Here is an 18654-nt window from a genome sequence, read left to right as displayed (position 1 = left end):
TTTTTTTTATTGTGAGTGTATAAATGTGTCCTAGTAAAAGGGTCAATAGGATAATGTTCTTAGCATGTTCAAGAAAAGGAAATGTACAAATCCTGACATTAGATGCTTCTTTAGGGTATCGACCTTTATTCCAACCCTGCAAGGTAATAGAGCCCAACCATGGAACCCTTTTCTGTTCCTGTCAGCGCTACTGAGACTGAATTCCTTCAGTGGGTATCACATTTCCTGTCCATTAGGACAGGCCTCCCATAGGCTCTGATTTTCAATCAGATGATTTTTTTTTTATTTGAAGTTAGGAGCTTTTTCTAACAAGACCCAATATTATATTCTGAATTCAGATATGTAGTCCTCACAACTGTCATAGCATTTATTCCCTATGTAAATTAAAGAAATATTCCTTCTTTGGTTAAACACCAAAATCGGGTCCTTAGGAGCACTGACTGTTTCAGGGCACGAGTAATCATGTCTCCTGTATTGAGTTCTGTAATGCATAAATTCACCACATTCGGCATATGGGTCATCGAGTCTTAGCTAACGCTATTTCCTTTCTTTTGACAGAAGTCTTCTATATGCCTTAGTGCCCAGGGGAAGATGGAAGAGATTTTATGTATCTTACCATGTTTTGGGTGAGCCTGCTTCCCACTCTGGAGGCACACTGCTAGGCACATCTATTGTAATGTGTCTGTGGAACTTAGCATGAAGAAGAAGAATAAAACTTACCTGTGCTTACCAGAAAACTTCCTTTCTTCATGTTATAAGGTCCACAGATCTGGCCCACCCTGGAGACAAAAAGATCCTTCAGAATAGAAATGGAATTAACATCCAACGATTTGGATCTGTTGTCATTAGGTGAAATTTACCATGCTCTGCAGTAGGAGCAATGTTGCCTTTTTCCTGTAAGTTTTCTCAACTGGAAGGAACTTAAGAAGGTGCAACATTTTGCTGCAGCCAATGATTGATGGATCTTGTTCGGTCACCAAACAGCAAGTAGGTTAGAGTATCGTTGTAGTGAATTTCAGACAAAGGGAACTTTCGGGTAAGCATGCATAACTTTTCCTGTTCTTAATGTTCAGCTTTTTGCTAACAAAAGCAAGGAAGTTGCAAGCATTGTGCGATCTGGCTTGACTTCAGTGGGAATTACATGGCTAAAACCTCACTGCCTTCTTAGAAAATTTATCCCTTCGCTTTACTTCCAAATTGTGTGGCGTTTTTTTTCCGCTGGTCATTTTACTAAAATAGGTTTGACAATGCTTTGGGGCGGGTTAGGAGGGGCGAAATGGCTGTTGTTGCTGCATGTTTGATTTAATGGAGTGGAGACAGACAGATATCTGGCAGTTGACACATGGATGACATGACATCTGATGTAGACTTCTAGCTGTGCCAGAGACTTGCTAGGTGACCTTGGTAGGTCTCTGTATGTCTCAGTCTCCTAATCGGTAAAATGTGGACAATAGTGTAATACTGCCATAGTTGCTGTGAAGAGCTTTGAGATCTTCAGGTGGGAAGGTGCCGTAGAAACACAGGAGGAGGCGTTCTTTGTATTGGAATACAAACCTTGTACGTGTAATTTTATGCCATACAATAACGAGAACATAAAATGTTAAAGCGGTTGGTTCTAAATCTAAATCCACAAGAATTCCCTTTAGTACTTAACATTTACTTTCAGCCACTTACAGGGGTGATGTCACAGGATACTTATGTGCTTTTTGTTTTACTTAATGAGGTAATGTGACTGGAAAGCAGTACACGTTGAGTTGGTCAATATTGTATAATCTAATTACTTTGCTGAGTTACCAACTATCAACTTTTCTTTTTAAAAATGTATAGCAAGCAGTCTTGACTGCCGATTCAGCATTCCCTCAGACTTCTAAATTATTTCTTCCAGAGTATAAATGAGCAGTGCAAGATTTTAGTTGCTTGTTTTTTTTCCCCCCTTTTCTGTTGCAACGTCTAATATAAGGTATTAGACTGAGCCCTCCATTTTAGTGTAATTAAAATTTTCATTGTGCAATATCTGTTTATATAGAGTTCTTTGATTATTAGGCTGAACTGACAAAGTGTGATCCGTAACTGTGTATCTGAATATAAATCACATGTCTGGATTTTTTGCTTTAGAATAGTTAGTAATATAAGTAATCATTGAAGATTTAGTGAGTGTTTGCTCTCATTCAGGTAAAGTTTGTACTGTATGCCAATAAAATGAGTTCATGATGTCAAGGAAATAAACTACTGTAAGTTGATGCAAGCAAGTGTTTGAAATCTTAGGACAGAGCTGACTTGTATTTGTTTCATTAAGCTTCTACAAGCCACCCAATTACATAATGCAAATAAGTGAAGTTGACATTAAAAGCATACTACTTTGCTTAAAACTCTGGTGAATTTAAATAAGTTGAGAGAGATTTAATTTTTTTGGTAAATAAAACTTGATGCTGCCATTGCCCCCCAAATCATGGTCAACTCCAACAAGTATTTCAAAAAGAACATTTTCAAGTACGCATGGTGAGAAGTATTTTAAATCATATGAACTAGGGTTGGGACAGTTACTGTTTTCTTACCAGCTCTTGTTAGTTTCTTTTAGCCAATATCAGTTATTAGAAATTTCAGTATATCATAATTTAAATAGAGCTGGAGTTGATATAAAACAGCAAATTAGATAATTATTTGCACTACAATATGGGAGCAAATAGAGCTATTGTGGTTTAGGATTACTTATCATGGAGCAGGTATATGGTATAGACTTAGCTGTGGAGTTACTGTTCCTGAAATATTGTGTTCGGTTCTGGGCTGCTCAGTGTCGGAAAGATATGAACACATTGGACAACAAAAAGATTAGGGGGGCTTGAAGGGGTTCACTTTTTTACAGCGAAAGGATAGGAGGTAAACAGTCATTGTTAAGTCAGGCTGTACCTCAGAGGGGACATAACACCAAAGATGGACAAAGAATTTTTCAGAATGAGGCATGTTAATACAAATTAAGACAAAAAGAGAGAGAGAATGTAGAATGAATATCAAGCATATCTTCCTGACAGTTATGTAACACATTCGATTATGAAATAGTTCACTGTTTTCTTACAAAAGCTGCAGCACAAATAAATCAGTACAAATATTTCCCAAGCAGCCTTTATTTTGAATTTTAAGTCCTGAATAATTTTTTCAATAAGAACAGTGAAGCTAACTAATTCTAGTCACGTGGGCATGGCTAGATATACTGATGTTGCTACTAGGTCAAAGGCAGAGAGAGTGACTCAGTCACAAAATTAAATACTAACAGAGCCAAGAGTAGAATCAAAGTCTCTTGACTCCCAAGCCTGTGCTCTTATCAGCTATATGAATCTGATGCTTCTGAGTACCTCTATGCTTCTGTCTGTCAGTAGGAGAGAGAGGCATTATAATACTACTAGCCATCTGGAGAACAGACGATGGCACAGAAGTCTTTCCTTGGATTTCATCACTGAACCCATGACGTGTCCATAAAGATGAGCTTCTAAATTCCACCAGTTCTTTATATATACACTTGTTCTGAGTCAAAAAGGACATGACAAGTAGACCAGTTGAAAGTCTCTGGATAAAGATAAAAGGGAAAAAAAACAGGCAGTTCATGGTAGGGGGTCTAATATAAACCACTGAATCATTGAGAAGATGATGATGAGGCATTTCTAGAACAAATAACAGAAATATCCCCCTCCACCCCTGCCAAAAACAACAACAAGAACAAGCGCTGCAGGGACTTCGACAACCTTTTGTTTCAGAAAGTGGAGGAAGTAACCAAGAGCTAGGCATTTTAGGCTTGATTCTGACTCACATGAAGGAATTGGTTGTGAATCTGAAGGTTGAAGGCAGTTTGGATGAAAGCGATCATGACTTGATAAATTTCATGATACTAAGGAAAGGAAGGAGCGAGAGCAGCAGAAAAAGGCTAACGGACTTCAAACAAGCAGACTTTAACAAACTCAGAGATCTGATAGGTAAGGTGCTGTAGGAAGAAAATCTAAGGGATAAATAAGTTCAGGAGAGCTGGCAGTTTCTCAAGGGCAAAACTGCAAATTATACTGTTGTGAAGTAAAGAGAGGAAGAAGAGTAAGAAGGCAATATGGCCCCATTACAAGCTCTTTAATGACCTGAAAATAAGAGAGAAATACTTCAGAAAATGGAAATATGGACAGATTGCTAAGAAGAAATGCAAAAGAATAGTGTAAGCCTGTAAGGACAAAACCAGAAAGGCTAAAGCACAAAATGAGGTATACCTAGGAAGCTACAAAAAAGGAAAGAAGAGTTTCTTTAAATATACTAGGAGCAAGAGAAAGACCAAAGGAAATGTAGACTCTCATGCAGCACTTCATTCACTGGAAGTCTATACTCCTGCTACAAAAAGGAAACATTTTAAACCTAAACTATAGTCACGATCCTCATTCCACCAGAGGTCTCAGTATGCCCCTAGGAGGAGATCAAGATCTTTTCAAGGCCAAGAGCTGTCTTCCATGGCAGCAGGCGTTTCTCACCAAATAACTGCTACATTGAAGCAGTTTTGACTTTGACTGGGGACAGCATGCCACCAATATCTCTTCACTTAGGATCATACCTATTCCACTTTTACTGCACTTGGGAAGACATCACTTCAGACAAGGTGGTACTCAGCATGGTAAAGGAGGAATATGTTATCCAATTCATTTCCTTTCCCTTTCCCTACCCACCCTTCCCATCCCTTTTTAGGACCCTTTTCACGAGACCATGTTACTTCATAAGCTATGGTCTCCTCTAAAATGGAGAGCGACAGAGGAAATTCCTTACCAACAGAGGGAAAAAGGTTTTTATACCTGATACTTTCTGGTCCTGAAGAAATCTGGGGCCTCTCCTTCATTGTATTTCTAAGGGCATGGCTACACTTGCAGATGTAGAGCGGTGTGGGTTAAACCAGCCCTCGGAGAGCACAGCAGGGAAAGCGTTGCAGTGTGTTCACACTGTCAGCTGCAAGCGGACTGGCGTGGCCACATTTGCAGCAGTTGCAGCGGCATTGGGAGTGGTGCATTATGGACAACTATCCCACAGAGCAGCTCTTCCCATTTTGGCTCTGTGGCTTGTGGGAAGGGGGCTGGGGGGGCGTGGGGCATTCTGAGTCCTGTGCCAATGCCCCGTGATGCATCGGTTCGCATCCTCGCCATCCCTGTGCTTCCGTCCACATTTGGCACCATCTTTCAATGGTTTTTGTAGTGCGCACTCTCTCTTCCCTTTCGGTCTTTGGGAATGGATCCCGAACTGCTGAGGAGTTTGCTGACGAGTCTCGCCAGCACGTCACGTTTGGCAGTCGACTTATTCCTTGTGATCCAAATTGACAGTGAGGGCTCCGACTATGCTATTGACTCGAGTAACGTGGGAGTTCTGTTGGAGGAGAAGGTATTTGTATTTGGTTTTGTATTTGTATTATTTGTATGTGGAGAGGCTTGCAGGGGCTTTGTACTGGGAGAGAAGCTGAGCCCTGATTAGGGGGCGGGGCTTCTCTGACTAGGGGTCCTATAGAGGTAGCCAGCCAGTCAGGCCCTGGCACAGACAGCTGTAGCGGCACAGGAGCCAACAAACAGAGCTGTAAACGGGAGTTTCAGTGGGAGTTTGTAAGGAGAGTTTGTCTTGTGGTGCTTGTTTGGGGTTTGTTTTTGCTGTGGGTGGTGGTGTTTTGGTGTGGTTTGTGTTTCCCAGATTAACTGGATTTAGGTGGGAAGGCTGTGACAGATACAGAGGCAGCGGTGGGAGTGACCCATGTAGTGGAAGACACAATGAGGATGACTGGACATGGAAGCTGCTGTATGTATGTACGTGATCCTGGAGGGGGTACCCGGTAAGAGTATTGTCTGCATGAAATGCCCTCTGATAGAGCTGATAGAGGAAAAGATCCGAGGTTTGGAGATGCAGATGAAAAGTCTGGTTGAGTTTAAAAAGGTTCGAGCAGATTGTGGAGCAAAGACATGAGGTATCTGAAGGGAAAAGTTCAGACTTGCAGATGGAAGCAGGACTGAGGAATTCTGAGGGGAGACTGCTGGGTGAGGCAAGTGGTCAGTGGAAGCATGTGACTAAGAGAACCAGGCAGAGGAAAAGATGGGCTAGTGAAGGAGAAATAGAGCTCAAGAATAGGTTTATAGAGTTGGAAAATGAAGAAGGGACTCAGCAGGTAGTCACTGAAGGTGGAAGGGCAAGGAAGAAGAGAAGAGCGGCTCGTCCTATAGGAAAAGAGGAAGAGTCAGTGGAGACTACACCAAATATGAGCCCCTAGAGGATACAGGATGGGTTGAAGAGGATTACTGTGACTCTGGGTAATGTGCATGACATTGTGGATGGCTTTGTACAAATGGGTTTCCCTAACTGCGGAGGGGCGATAGATGGGGCACATATTCCAATTCTGGCACCAGCCCACATAGCCTCTGAGTATGTTAATCAGAAGGGGTATTTCTCTGTGGTTGTCCATGCACTTGTGGATCACCATGGGCATTTCATTGACAACAACGCGTGCTGGTCCAGAAAGGTGCATGACGCACTCATCTTTCGGAACACGGGCCTGTTCAGGAAGCTGCAAGTCGGGACTTTCTTCCCAGACCAGAAGATCACCCTAGGGGAAGTCGAAATGCGCATTGTGATCCTTGGAGACCCCACTTACCCTTTAATGCTGTGGCTCATGAAACCCTACATAGGGAGCCTTGACAGCAGCAAGGAGCAGTTCAACAGCAGGCTGAGTTGTTGCAGAATGATTGTGGAGTATGTTTTTGGCCGTTTAAAGGGCCGCTGGCACTGTCTGTATGGGAAGCTGGACCTGGCCAATGACAACATCCCCACGGTTATATCCACGTGCTGTACCCTCCATAACATTTGTGAAGGGAAGGGTGAAAGATTCACTCAGGCATGGACCTTGGAGGTTCAACACCTGGAGGCTGAATTTGAACAGCCAGAGAGCAGGGCTATTAGAGGGGCCCAACGCGGGGCTGCAAGGGTTAGGGATGCTTTGAGGGAGCAGTTTGAGGCTGAAAGCCACCAGTAATGTCTGGTGCCCTGCATGGGAGTGAAGTGCAGTGATTCCAATGTTGTTAGGTGTCTGTGTTTGCTATGCTGACTTGCAGTGCCTGTTGCTTTCCTGGGCTAAGGTATCTTTTACTTTATGCAATAATAAAAATGTTTTTAAAGCTAAAAAATTCACTTATTGAAAAGAAACACAACTGCTTGGGAAACAGGAAGGGCATGACACGTCTGTGCTATGTGGGACGAGCGAAGTGGGTGGGGTGGAGAACAGGACAATCACAGATATGCGTATGTCATATACTCATCCTTCCTGTCTGGAGTGCCGTGCAATGAGTACTGCAATTTAGGCTGGCTAAAATGCATGGTGATGGGGTTGAGTGCAGTGTGTAAGGGTCGTAGTTTGCAGGGCTGGGTGGTGAAGCCATAGGTGTTGGAGGCAGCTGGTGGTGATAAGAACGCGGATGGTGAGGAAAGTGGGTTGGCGCTGACATGGGGGCACAAGGGAAAGAGTTTTGGGACAAGGGCTGTGGGGCCGGGGCAGGCGTGGAAGTGCTCCGCCTGCATTGCTACGAGTGCCGTATTGAGTCTGCTTGGTGCTCCATGATGCTTAGCAGCTGCTCCGTGGTTTGGTGCCGGCTATCCGTAACTCTGCTGGCAGACCCTCCTTTCACTCTCCTGCCATTCCCGCACTTTTTGATTTTCATTAATGGACTGCTGAATCACTTCATGCAGCATGTCCTCTTTGCTTTTTTGAGTACGCTTCCTGATTCTTTGGAGTCTTTCGGCCATTGATAACAAGGATGGCTGGGATCTCAAGGTTGCATCTGTAAAGGCAAAATGCAACGCTTAACAGAGGCAGCATTGTTCACATCAGACAGAGCAATGATTCACAAATCAGACGTCGAGAATTATAACATTCAAAAACCAGTCAGAGAACACTTCAGTCTCTCTGGTCACTCGATTACAGACCTAAAAGTCACAATTCTTCAACAAAAAACCTTCAAAAGCAGACTCCAACGAGAGACTGCTGAATTGGAATTAATTTGCAAACTGGACACCATTACATTAGGCTTGAATAAAGACTGGGAGTGGATGTGTCATTACACAAGGTAAAACTATTTCCCCATGTTTATTCCCCCCACCCCCCCACTGTTCCTCACACGTTCTTGTCAACTGCTGGAAATGGCCCACCTTGATTATCACTACAAAAGGGTGTGTTTGTTTCCCCCCTTCCCCTCCTGCTGGTAATAGCTCACCCTACCTGATCACTCTCGTTACAGTGTGTATGGTATCACCCATTGTTTCATGTTCTCTGTGTGTATAAAATCTCCCCACTGTATTTTCCACTGCATGCATCCAATGAAGTGGGCTGTAGCCAACGAAAGCTTATGCTCAAATATATTTGTTAGTCTCTAAGGTGCCACAAGTCCTCCTTTTCTTTTTGCGGATAGAGACTAACACGGCTGCTACTCTGAAACCTGTCTTAATAGACTAGGGCATCCACACTGGTCCTGCAGCGCTCCAGCCGGTGCGCCGTAAGTGTTATGCTTCTCGTGGAGGTGGATTACCAGGAGCACTCCAACCGCAGAGTCTGGGCGCTCTACGTGTCTTGCCATTGGGAACGCGTCATGAGTTAGGATGCCCGGGGCTCCTTTAATGCACTCTAACTCGCAAGCGTAGCCAAGCCCTGAGAAAGGTGAATTCATCCGAAGAATGAAGTTCAGATGGTGCCCTCGCTTCTCTTACTCCTTTCTTGGAGAATATAAGAACGACCATACTGGGTCAGACCACAGGTCCATCTAGCCCCGTATCCTGTCTTCCGACAGTGGACAATGCCAGGTGCCCCATAGGGAATGAACAGAAGAGCTAATCATCAAGTGATCCATCCCCTGTCACTTATTCCCAGCTTCTGGCAGACAGAGGCTAGGGACACCATTCCTACCCATCCTGGCTAATAGCTATTGATGGACCTATCCTCCATGAATTTATCTAGTTCTTTTTTGAACCCTGTTATGGTCTTGGCCTTCACATCATCCTCTGGCAAGGAGTTCCTCAAGTTGACTGTGCATTGTATGAAGAAATACTTCCTTTTATTTGTTTTAAAACCGCTGCCTATTAATTTCATTTGGTGACCCCCTAGTTCTTGGGTTATGAGGAGTAAATAACACTTCTTTATTTACTTTCTCCACACCAGCCATGATTTTATAGATCTCTATCATATCCCCCCTCAGTCGTCATGTTTCCAAGCTGAAAAGTCCCAGTCTTATTCATCTCTCCTCATATGGCAGCTGTTCCCTACCCCTAATCATTTTTGTTGCCCTTTTCTGAACCTTTTCCAATTCCAATACATCTTTTTCAAGATGAGGTGACCACATCTGCACACAGTATTCAAGATGTGGGTGTACAATGGATTTATACAGAGGCAATATGATATTTTCTGTTTTATTATCTGTCCCTTTCTTAATGATTCCCAGCATTCTGTTCGCTTTTTTGACTGCCGCCGCACATTGAATGGATGTTTTCAGAGAACTATCCACAGTGACTCCCAAGATCTCTTTCTTGAGTGGTAACAGCTAATTTAGACCCCATCATTTTATATGTATAGTTGGGATTATGCTTTCCAATGTGCATTACTTTGCATTTATCAACATTGAATTGCATCTGCCATTTTGTTGCCCAGTGATCCAGTTTTGTAAGATCCTTTTGCAGCTCTTCGCAGTCTGCTTGGGACTTAACTATCTTGAATAGTTTTGTATCTATAGTAGGAAGAGACCCTGAGAAGTCCTTGTATAAGAGGCCTTGGTATGAAGCCTGAGCTTTGCTGATATAAAGCAAAGTTATCAAAAGTCAACTGTGAGCAAACCTCTGGCTCTGCCTACTTGCAAGTTCAGAGAATCTGGCAAGAACAGGGCTGATGTTGCAGAAACACACATTTCTAAGAAGAGCTAGGCACGGAGTACTCACACAAACACATTCCTGAAGAGTGATAGCAGAACATCCCAATATCAAGGATGGTTCAAAAACATTCCTCAAGGATAACAGGAACACACTGACTCCTCCTAAAAGGTAAGGAACTTTTCCATTCTCATTGTAGTATAGCTAGCAGGGAAGTTGAACGTAACAGCAATTCAGTTAAGCCATCAAACAACTTATCTAGGAGTTAAGAATTTATTATTTATAAGGTTTAGGGAAACTGACTCTTTGGAAAAGAGATTGTGGAGACAACATCAAGGTGCATAATTCTGCCTAATGCCAAATACAAAAATGAGGAGACATGAATATGAGCTAAAAAGCCCAAGCTTTTTTTAAAAAAAAAAAAAAGTCAAGCAAATAGCAGCTTCTCTAAATACAATAATTAAGTATGTGAAATATACTACCAGTAGTGTAATGTATAAAAAGAGGAATCAAGTCTTTAACTACAGAGAGTAGAATACAAAATAGGTGACTGGGTTGTGGGGGGGGAGGAGGGAATCTTTAATCTCTGAAAAGTCTAAATGCTGCTTTTATTTCAGAAAAAAGGAATTATTGAGACTTCTATTTTGACTCTTCTTCTCTTTGTGTGAAACAATAGTTTTGTAATCTAAAGGAAAACTGGCGTGTATTTTGTCTGCATCATTGATTGTGCGATAGATTAAATACATTGATGCTGCTGGATTAATTTGGGGGACCTTGGGAAATCACTTAATGGAATTTGGTCCATGTCTGCATAATCTTTTTGCTGGAGTAATTGAAGATGCTGCTTAATAAAGTTTATAAAAACTCCCAGTTGGTTGATGTCTTTCAGAGGTTTGTGTCTGAGCACAAAAATGACACACGCTCTGTCTTCTTCCCCACCATCCCCCACCCCTCTTAAAGTTTTCCCCAAGGAAAATGTTTAATGTACTGTAATGCTGGTGCCTTTCAGAAAGTGACCTCAGTGACTTTCTGACACTTTTCAGAAAGTGGCGGTATGATTTGTTCTCTGCAGCTCCCTTGGTAACACATACATTCAGTGGAAATTCTGAAGCCTCATCTCCTTCACTGTTTTTCAGATGCCTATTTAAAAAACAGTATTTGGTATTCCATTACCGGTGATGAACTTGTAGATATTTACTTTTGTGTTTGGTATGAGAATATATATGTAAAGCAGGTGTTTTTATTGACTAAACTGTTTTAAAATGTGTTTGCATATATGTGTAACGTATACATGCATTTTCATAAAAATATTGTTGTAAAGATTTCCATTAATTTTATGGCTTGTGACATTACATTCTATTCATGTTGAGGATTCCCTGGGACTAATATAATGCATGATTAAGTTCTGAAAACACAAATTCAGGAAATAATAATACTTTGCACTTAAATAGCGCCTTTCATCTGATGCTCTTAAGTCTTTTTCCAGATGTTAAGCATGTCAACTTAGCTGTTACACCCTTTTTGCAGATGAATAAATGGATGCACTGAGTAGGTGTGACCTGCCCAAAAGTAACAAAGTGTATCAGTGCCAGAGAAAGGAATAGATCTGAGTATTCTTGAACAAGAATTCGTTTAAAAAAATCTGTATACTGTGTATTGTTTATGCATGAGATTTTAATTAGTTTTATTCCTTATTTTGCTTAATTTCAGAGGTAATGCTGTTAAGATTTGGGTACAGTGTTGGGATGCTGAATTTATTTATCTCAATATATATTGAGAGATGTTGATACTGATAGATGTCGGGGGTTATTGATATTGATAGGGGGGTGTGGGTGTGTATATATATGTATGTGTGTGTTTTTATATATATTTATTATATGTGTGTGTATATATATTTATTTTAGTGTGTGTGTGTGTGTGTATGTATATAAATGTATATAAAATAAATCAGTGCATATCCAATATGAATGCCAGAAGGTTTATATTTTTGATTGTCTCAAAATTGCAATATACAGATTTCTGGCATTGATATTGGCTATTCAGTGAGCTCTAAAAGCCAGTAATCATTTAACATTGTCATAAGTACTGTACTCTTCTGATGATGATAATGTGTTTGTCCATTCAAGCTATTTGACAATGTATTTCCATTCTAAATTCTTTTACCCTTTTTCCAATGTAGGTTGAAACAAGATCAAAAGTATGTACGTGATGAAATTGGCAAAGTTCTGGAGCGGGAGCGGTCTGCTTCAAATGAGCATTTGACTAGAGCCATTCTTAGAGAGAGAGCTGCGGCAGAAGAGGAACGCCTGAAGACACAGCATTTTGTAAGTGCAATAAGTTTTTTTTATGTAAATGTGAAGGTTTAAAAACAAATGTCAGTGTCCTAAAATTTTTATGCTTTTGGCAAACTCTTTTGTAAAATATAGGAAATAGAATGTTTCTATCCTCCCGTAGTGCTTTTCCTCTTTAGCAAATATGATTATTATTAGAAGATTTCTTCTCTTTGCCCTGTTAATAGCACAGTCCTTAAAAGAGCAGCTGCTTTAAAACTGACAGGTCCTTTTTAGTGTCACAAGTATGTCGCTTTTTGGGAGAAAACTTTTATGTGAGGAGAGCATTTAAATAACTAAGATGCTAGCCTGGTTCATTTTCAGTATTTAAGTGTTAGGAGATCTGGTTAGATAATGTGATATTAAATTACTGAATACTTTATCACAAACATTTATATATAAATGTGTATTAATAAAGGTACATTAACAGTGTGGTTGGTTAAACATTGACTGATTTTAAGAATTTTCCAAAGACATAGGCGCCGACTCCGTGGGTGCGGGCTGAAGCACCCATCGGAAAAAAATAGTGGGTGCTCAGCGCCCACTGGCTGCTCCCCCAGTGCCCCCTGCCCGCTGGTGGCCCTGCCAGTGAGCTCCTCCCTCTCCCTCCCAGTGCCTCCCCCCTGCCACAATGAGCTGTTATGTGGTGTGCAGGAGGAGCGCGCTGGGGGAGGGGTTGGAGCAGGAAGAGGAGGGGTTGGGGGGAAGGGGTGGAGTGGGGGAAGTGCCTGTGGTGGAGTGGGGGTCAAGCAACCCCAGGAAACTCAGAGAGACGGCACCTCTGTTCTAAGATACAATTTTTTCTTTTTTTTCCTCCTCCAACTTATTTATACTGGAGATCAAAATAGCATGTTTATATACGTGTGTGTGATTTTTTTTTTTATGGTTATGCCCCAAACTTCAATACCAGCTTATTGAAAAAGTATGTACTGAAGAACTGTATTTCATGAGAGCTGATATATAAAACCTCTCTGACAACCAAGTTGTGAAATATAGCGGGCTGTTTTTCTCTGAAAATTGACACCTTAGATTGCTGTCCATTTCAAATGTATGGCGGATTTGTAGCTTCCCACATCAATCGCTGCGGTTGCCTTTGTAGTTCTCAGGGAGAAGTCCCCATGACCATTCTTTGAGGCTTGAAAGCACCATTTTGCTTTAAAAAAAAAATAAAAAAAAAATTTGAGTATAAGCAATGAACAAATGGGTGTTTGCAAGCTGAAAAAAATCTAAGGCTCTATCTTACAAACCATTATGCATTTGGTTAACTTCACTCATATGAGCATTCTCATTGAAATCAATGGGACTGCTCATGTGAGTAGAAATAGGTACATGCATAACCCTGGAGACTTTCCCTTTCTGAGAACTATAAAAAGATGGTCAGCACGTTTTTGAGAACCTTAAAGTGCAGCTAAAATACACACATTCTTGTTCAACCCATGTAACACGGATTGCCAGTTGGAGTAGATTGTCTGTGCAACCTTGCCTAGACCAAGAGATTTTTGTTATCCTAGCTGAACAAAGCTTTGGAGGGTGTTTTGCATGGGCTTAACAGGCTTTTCTTAACTTATTTGGTTCTGTAATTAATTTATTCATCCTGTTGAGAGAGAGAGAGAGAGAGACATCACCTTTCCAACCTGCCAAAAATAAAACAAAACCTGATACCTGCATGTGGAAAAAGGCCTATTTTCTCTGAAAATTCTGAACACTGAGGCTTTTCTTATCACAAATTTAAAAAACAGCTTATTTTGCAGAAATGTCACTTTTCATTGTTAGGTTTCACTTAGCCTAGAATGCATCAGCCACATCTGCCTGGTGAAACAATCAAGAACTCATTGTTGATTAATTTTGTACTTACTGGCTGGAGGGTGAGGATTTGTTTCAAGCGGAGATGTAGCTGCAGGGGAAGATGCATGTGTCATTTGTTAGGGAGGGAGGGAATGGAATGATGTAATGTTTAAAAATCCTATGCAATCTTTTTTCATGTGGACCTTCATTCAGAGAATCTCACTGCCTTATGGTGGTGAGAGCACCTATTGCCTGGAATTTGGGATGGTCCTATGGTGTGTACAACAACATGCCTTGCATGTAGAGGCAGCCTATCCAATTGGGTGTGGCACAGATTTTGTGCTTGGGAACAGAAGTCAGCTTTCTGAATTCTCTGCCAGTGGCTTGCTATGTGATTTGGGCAAGTCAGGTAAACTTTTCTGCACCTTAATTTTTCAATCTGTAAATTTTTGAAACATGTTGAGAGACCTTTGAGTGAAAAGTGCTTCGTTAGTGCTAAATTGTTGTTACTGTTGTAATTCATTCATTTACCTAAATACTGTCAGGTGTCAACTTCGCCATTTTTCAAACTTTATTAAGAAACAAAGCGGCTGTTGATCTGTTTTAGTTCCCGATAATCTAATTAATCTATATAACATAACATAACAGTTAATCTAAATAAATGTAAACTGTCTAAATGTGTGGCTATGGGCAACCTGCTGTGTTCTCAGGTACCAAGTAACACTCACTGTCCTTTAAATTTTTTTTAAAAGCCACTACTTTCTTTGTCTGCTGCTGGTCAGTTTACTCTCTTGGCTCTGTCTCTCACACCTCATATTTAAATGCTGGTATTATCGTTCATTCAAATTAAATTCTAATCTCTTTAAGGCAGGGGCCATATTTATGTGTCTGCTGCAAAGTCACACGAAAACCTCTGACGTTATACAAGTAGTTTAACTCTAACTCTAACCTTTTTATCTTTTCTTTAACTTGATCTGGAGTGTAAGATCCATGGTTCAACTCTTTTCATGTTATTATTTGTAAAGCATTGCACATGCCTACAGTGCTATAAAAATGAATGTCCATTGCTGATCCTTAATTGTTTTAATAGTGTAAAGAAAACATAAATGTTATGGTTATGATAGAGGAAATCAAGTTCTTTCCCCAGCATTTTCAACCATTTTGGTTGAGACCCCTTCTCATAAGATTAAGCCCACTGACATCTTTTCCTCACAGATTGAAGGAGTACCTAGGGGGTTCATCTGTACTCCTAAATATAGTTTCAAAAGTTCATTATCTTACTCCTAACAGGATAATTCCTGCAATTTTTGTTTTTCCCTCCAGCTCTCACCCCATCTATTAGCATTTTACTCAGATCGTAAATGGACATTCATTCTGAATGATACAATACTCAATTTGCATATGACCAACCAGTGTGAGATAAGCATTTGTCCCCTCTTCCCCCTCCCCAAGCCAGGAGTATGTGGATTACCATTTGGTGACCTGTCTTAAGTCACAGAGCAAGAGACGATAATTTTGTGTGTGTGTGTGCACACAAAATTATCGTCTCTTGCTCTGTGACTTAAGAGAGGTTTCAGAATAGCAGCCGTGTTAATCTGTATCCGCAAAAAGAAAAGGAGTACTTGTGGCACCTTAGAGACTGCATCCAATGAAGTGAGCTGTAGCTCATGAAAGCTTATGCTCAAATAAATTTGCAAATTGGATACAATTAACTTAGGCTTGAATAGAGACTGGGAGTGGCTAAGTCATTATGCAAGGTAACCTATTTCCCCTTGTTTTTTCCTACCCCTCCACCCCCCTTCCTCAGACGTTCTTGTTAAACCCTGGATTTGTGCTGGAAATGGCCCACCTTGATTATCATACACATTGTAAGGAGAGTGATCACTTTATATAAGCTATTACCAGCAGGAGAGTGGGGTGGGGAGAGAGAAAACCTTTTGTAGTGATAAACACCCATTTTTTTCATGGTTTGTGTGTATAAAAACATCTTCTGTATTTTCCACAGTATGCATCCGATGAAGTGTACTGTAGCTCACGAAAGCTTAAGCTCAAATAAATTGGTTAGTCTCTAAGGTGCCACAAGTACTCCTTTTCTTTTTGAGTTAAGAGAGGTCACCAAAAGGTAATCTATATACTGGGTGGAGGGGACAAATGCTTATCTCACTCTGGTTAGTCATATGCAAATTGAGTATTGTATCGTTCAATGAACGTCCATTTACAATCTGAGTAAAATGCGCTCTCTCTCTATGTATATAATTCATCACATATTTTCTATACAAACATCTTACAATGATTACGCTGATCAGTGTGACATAGGCTTTCATTAGCGACCTTATGTGACATTGTTTTGGTGAACCCAATTAATCCTTGTATCTCTATATACTCCTTGCCATCTGATGCTTGGCATTGAAGAAGTCCTTGTGTCACAATGTTAAATAATGTATCCATTTTTAAATGATAATTTAAAAAGAAAAGGAGTACTTGTGGCACCTTAGAGACTAACAAATCTATCTGAGCATAAGCTTTCGTGAGCTACAGCTCACTTCATCGGATGCATTCAGTGGGCTTATACAGTTTATACTTCCACAGAAAAGGGATTTCTGAGTGCTAAATCTGTTATTTTTGGTCAGTTAACCTCTCTTCCTCAGCTGTTTTAATATTCTGTATTGTGGTAGCACCTGAGGTCTCCTCCGCTGATAGGGGTCAGTTGTGCTGGGTACTATACAAGCATATGGGAAAACATTAAACCCTGCCTTGAAGAGCTTACAGTCTAATTAATACAAGATGCAACAGATGACTACAACAAACAATTGGAGAGAAGGGAGGAAGAGGAAGATGGTAATAAATTCATGGCAACGTAGGCTCATGTGGTTACTCAGACTTGATTTGTGGGCAGTTAGAAAACTTTTTTAAAAAATTTATCTTTTGAAAGTCCCCTATTTAAACCTGTGCTCTATCATTAACATTAGTGCCACCCTCCAGCATTGCTAACTTTGTTCTTAACATGTCTTCCTCCAACATCCAGGACCTTACCTCTCCTCTTCCCCAAATTCCCCTCCGCTTTTGGATTTTTCCCCCATTGGTGGGGGCAGAAAGGTGTGAGGGGGCAGGGCAGGGAAGAGAAGTCTCCTCTTGTTTCCTCCGGTGTTCTTGGAGCTAGAAGAGTGTTTTGACCCCAGTGGCTCTATTCGACATTGGTGAGGCCTCATCTGGAGTACTGTGTCCAGTTTTGGACCCCACGCTATAAGAAGGATGTGGAAAAATTGGAAAACGTCCAGCAGAGGGCAACAGAAATCATGAAGGGACTGGAACACATGACTTATGAGGAGAGGCTCAGGGAACTGGGATTGTTTAGTCTGTGGAAGAGAAGAATGAGGGGGGATTTGATAGCTGCTTTCAACCACCTGAAAGGGGGTTCCAAAGAGGATGGATCTAGACTGTTCTCAGTGGTAGCAGATGACAGAATGAGATGTAATGGTCTCAAGTTGCAGTGGGGGAGTTTTAGGTTGGATATTAGAAAAACGTTTTCACTAGGAGGGTGGTGAAACACTGGAATGCGTTACCTAGGGAGGTGGTGGAATCTCCTTCCTTAAAAGTTTTTAAGGTCAGGCTTGACAAAGCCCTGGCTGGGATGATTTAATTGGGGATCGGCCCTGCTTTGAGCAGGGGGTTAGACTAGATGACCTCCTGAGGTCCCTTCCAACCCTGATATTCTATGATTCTATGGCTGGTTCTAGGTGCAAATATGAAACAAGCTTATAATATCACTGAAATCCTGAGTCTTTAGAAGGCTCTGGTGCTCCTTTGGTTCTGATTTGTTACTAATGAAGTATTTCTTCCTTAGTACCTTCCCAGTCCATATGACCAGAGTCCTACCAAATGAATGGCTGTGAAAAACAGGGACTGTGAAATCAGATCTCCCCTGTGAAATCTAGCTATTGGAGGGGCAGAGCAGGGGGCACCCAGCTGGGGGCTCCTACCGTTCACTGGGCTCCAGCTGCTAGTCCACCAGGCTGGGGAGGAACGGGACTTCCTCTTCCCTTGCACAGCTGCTCTTGGGGGGAGCTGAGACCCATCTCTGGGTACCTCCCGCAGCTGCAGGAAGCTCCGTGGCTACTGCCAGCTCTGAAGGCTCCCAGCAGCATGGGGGAGATCAGACACTCCTCCACCTCCTGGAATCTGCCCTGGCTACGGGAAGCTCTGTGGCTGTTGCCTTCAGAGCCCAGCTCTGAAGGCAGCGCAGAAGTGAGGGTGGCAATCCTGGGACACCCCTCCATCAGCTTTGCAGTCCCTCCTGCTAACGACCCCTTTTTGGGTCGGGACCCCAGCCATTACAACAGCGTGCAATTTTAGATGTAAGCATCTGAAAATGTTAAATTGACCAATTTAAAACTCTCTGACCGTGAAATTGATCAAAATGGACTGTGAATTTGGTAGGGCTCTACATGTGAATGGAGGAGACCTTAAATATGTAACCCCTGCTTCCTGGGAGTGGCGCTTTGTTTCCCTCACATGGTGGCTAGGCCAGCTGGAGATTGATGAGCCTGGTACAGCCTTGGCTAACAGATGTGTCGTTTAGCTTATAAGGTAGAAGCTCATGCATTTAGTTTCAGAGGTCCCAAGTTTGATCCCTGCTGCTGACACC

The 18654-nt window shown here is 41.6% G+C and overlaps 1 protein-coding gene across 4 annotated transcripts in view; it reads left to right on the top strand.

Annotated features, from left to right (window-relative positions):
* Positions 1-18654, top strand: part of CHCHD3 (coiled-coil-helix-coiled-coil-helix domain containing 3) — a 239570-nt gene that overhangs the window by 71315 nt on the left and 149601 nt on the right. For all 4 annotated transcript variants that reach the window (XM_077837108.1, XM_077837097.1, XM_077837128.1 and 1 more), the window contains exon 4: positions 12074-12218. In XM_077837108.1, the coding sequence (XP_077693234.1) occupies positions 12074-12218 (145 nt within the window). The remainder of the gene's footprint in view (positions 1-12073; positions 12219-18654) is intronic.

This window comes from Eretmochelys imbricata, chromosome 1 (genome assembly GCF_965152235.1).
Source record: "Eretmochelys imbricata isolate rEreImb1 chromosome 1, rEreImb1.hap1, whole genome shotgun sequence".
Lineage (NCBI taxonomy): Eukaryota > Metazoa > Chordata > Testudines > Cheloniidae > Eretmochelys > Eretmochelys imbricata.
The sequence above is the reverse complement of the archived record's forward strand: the minus strand, read 5'-3'. Positions and strand labels throughout refer to the sequence as shown.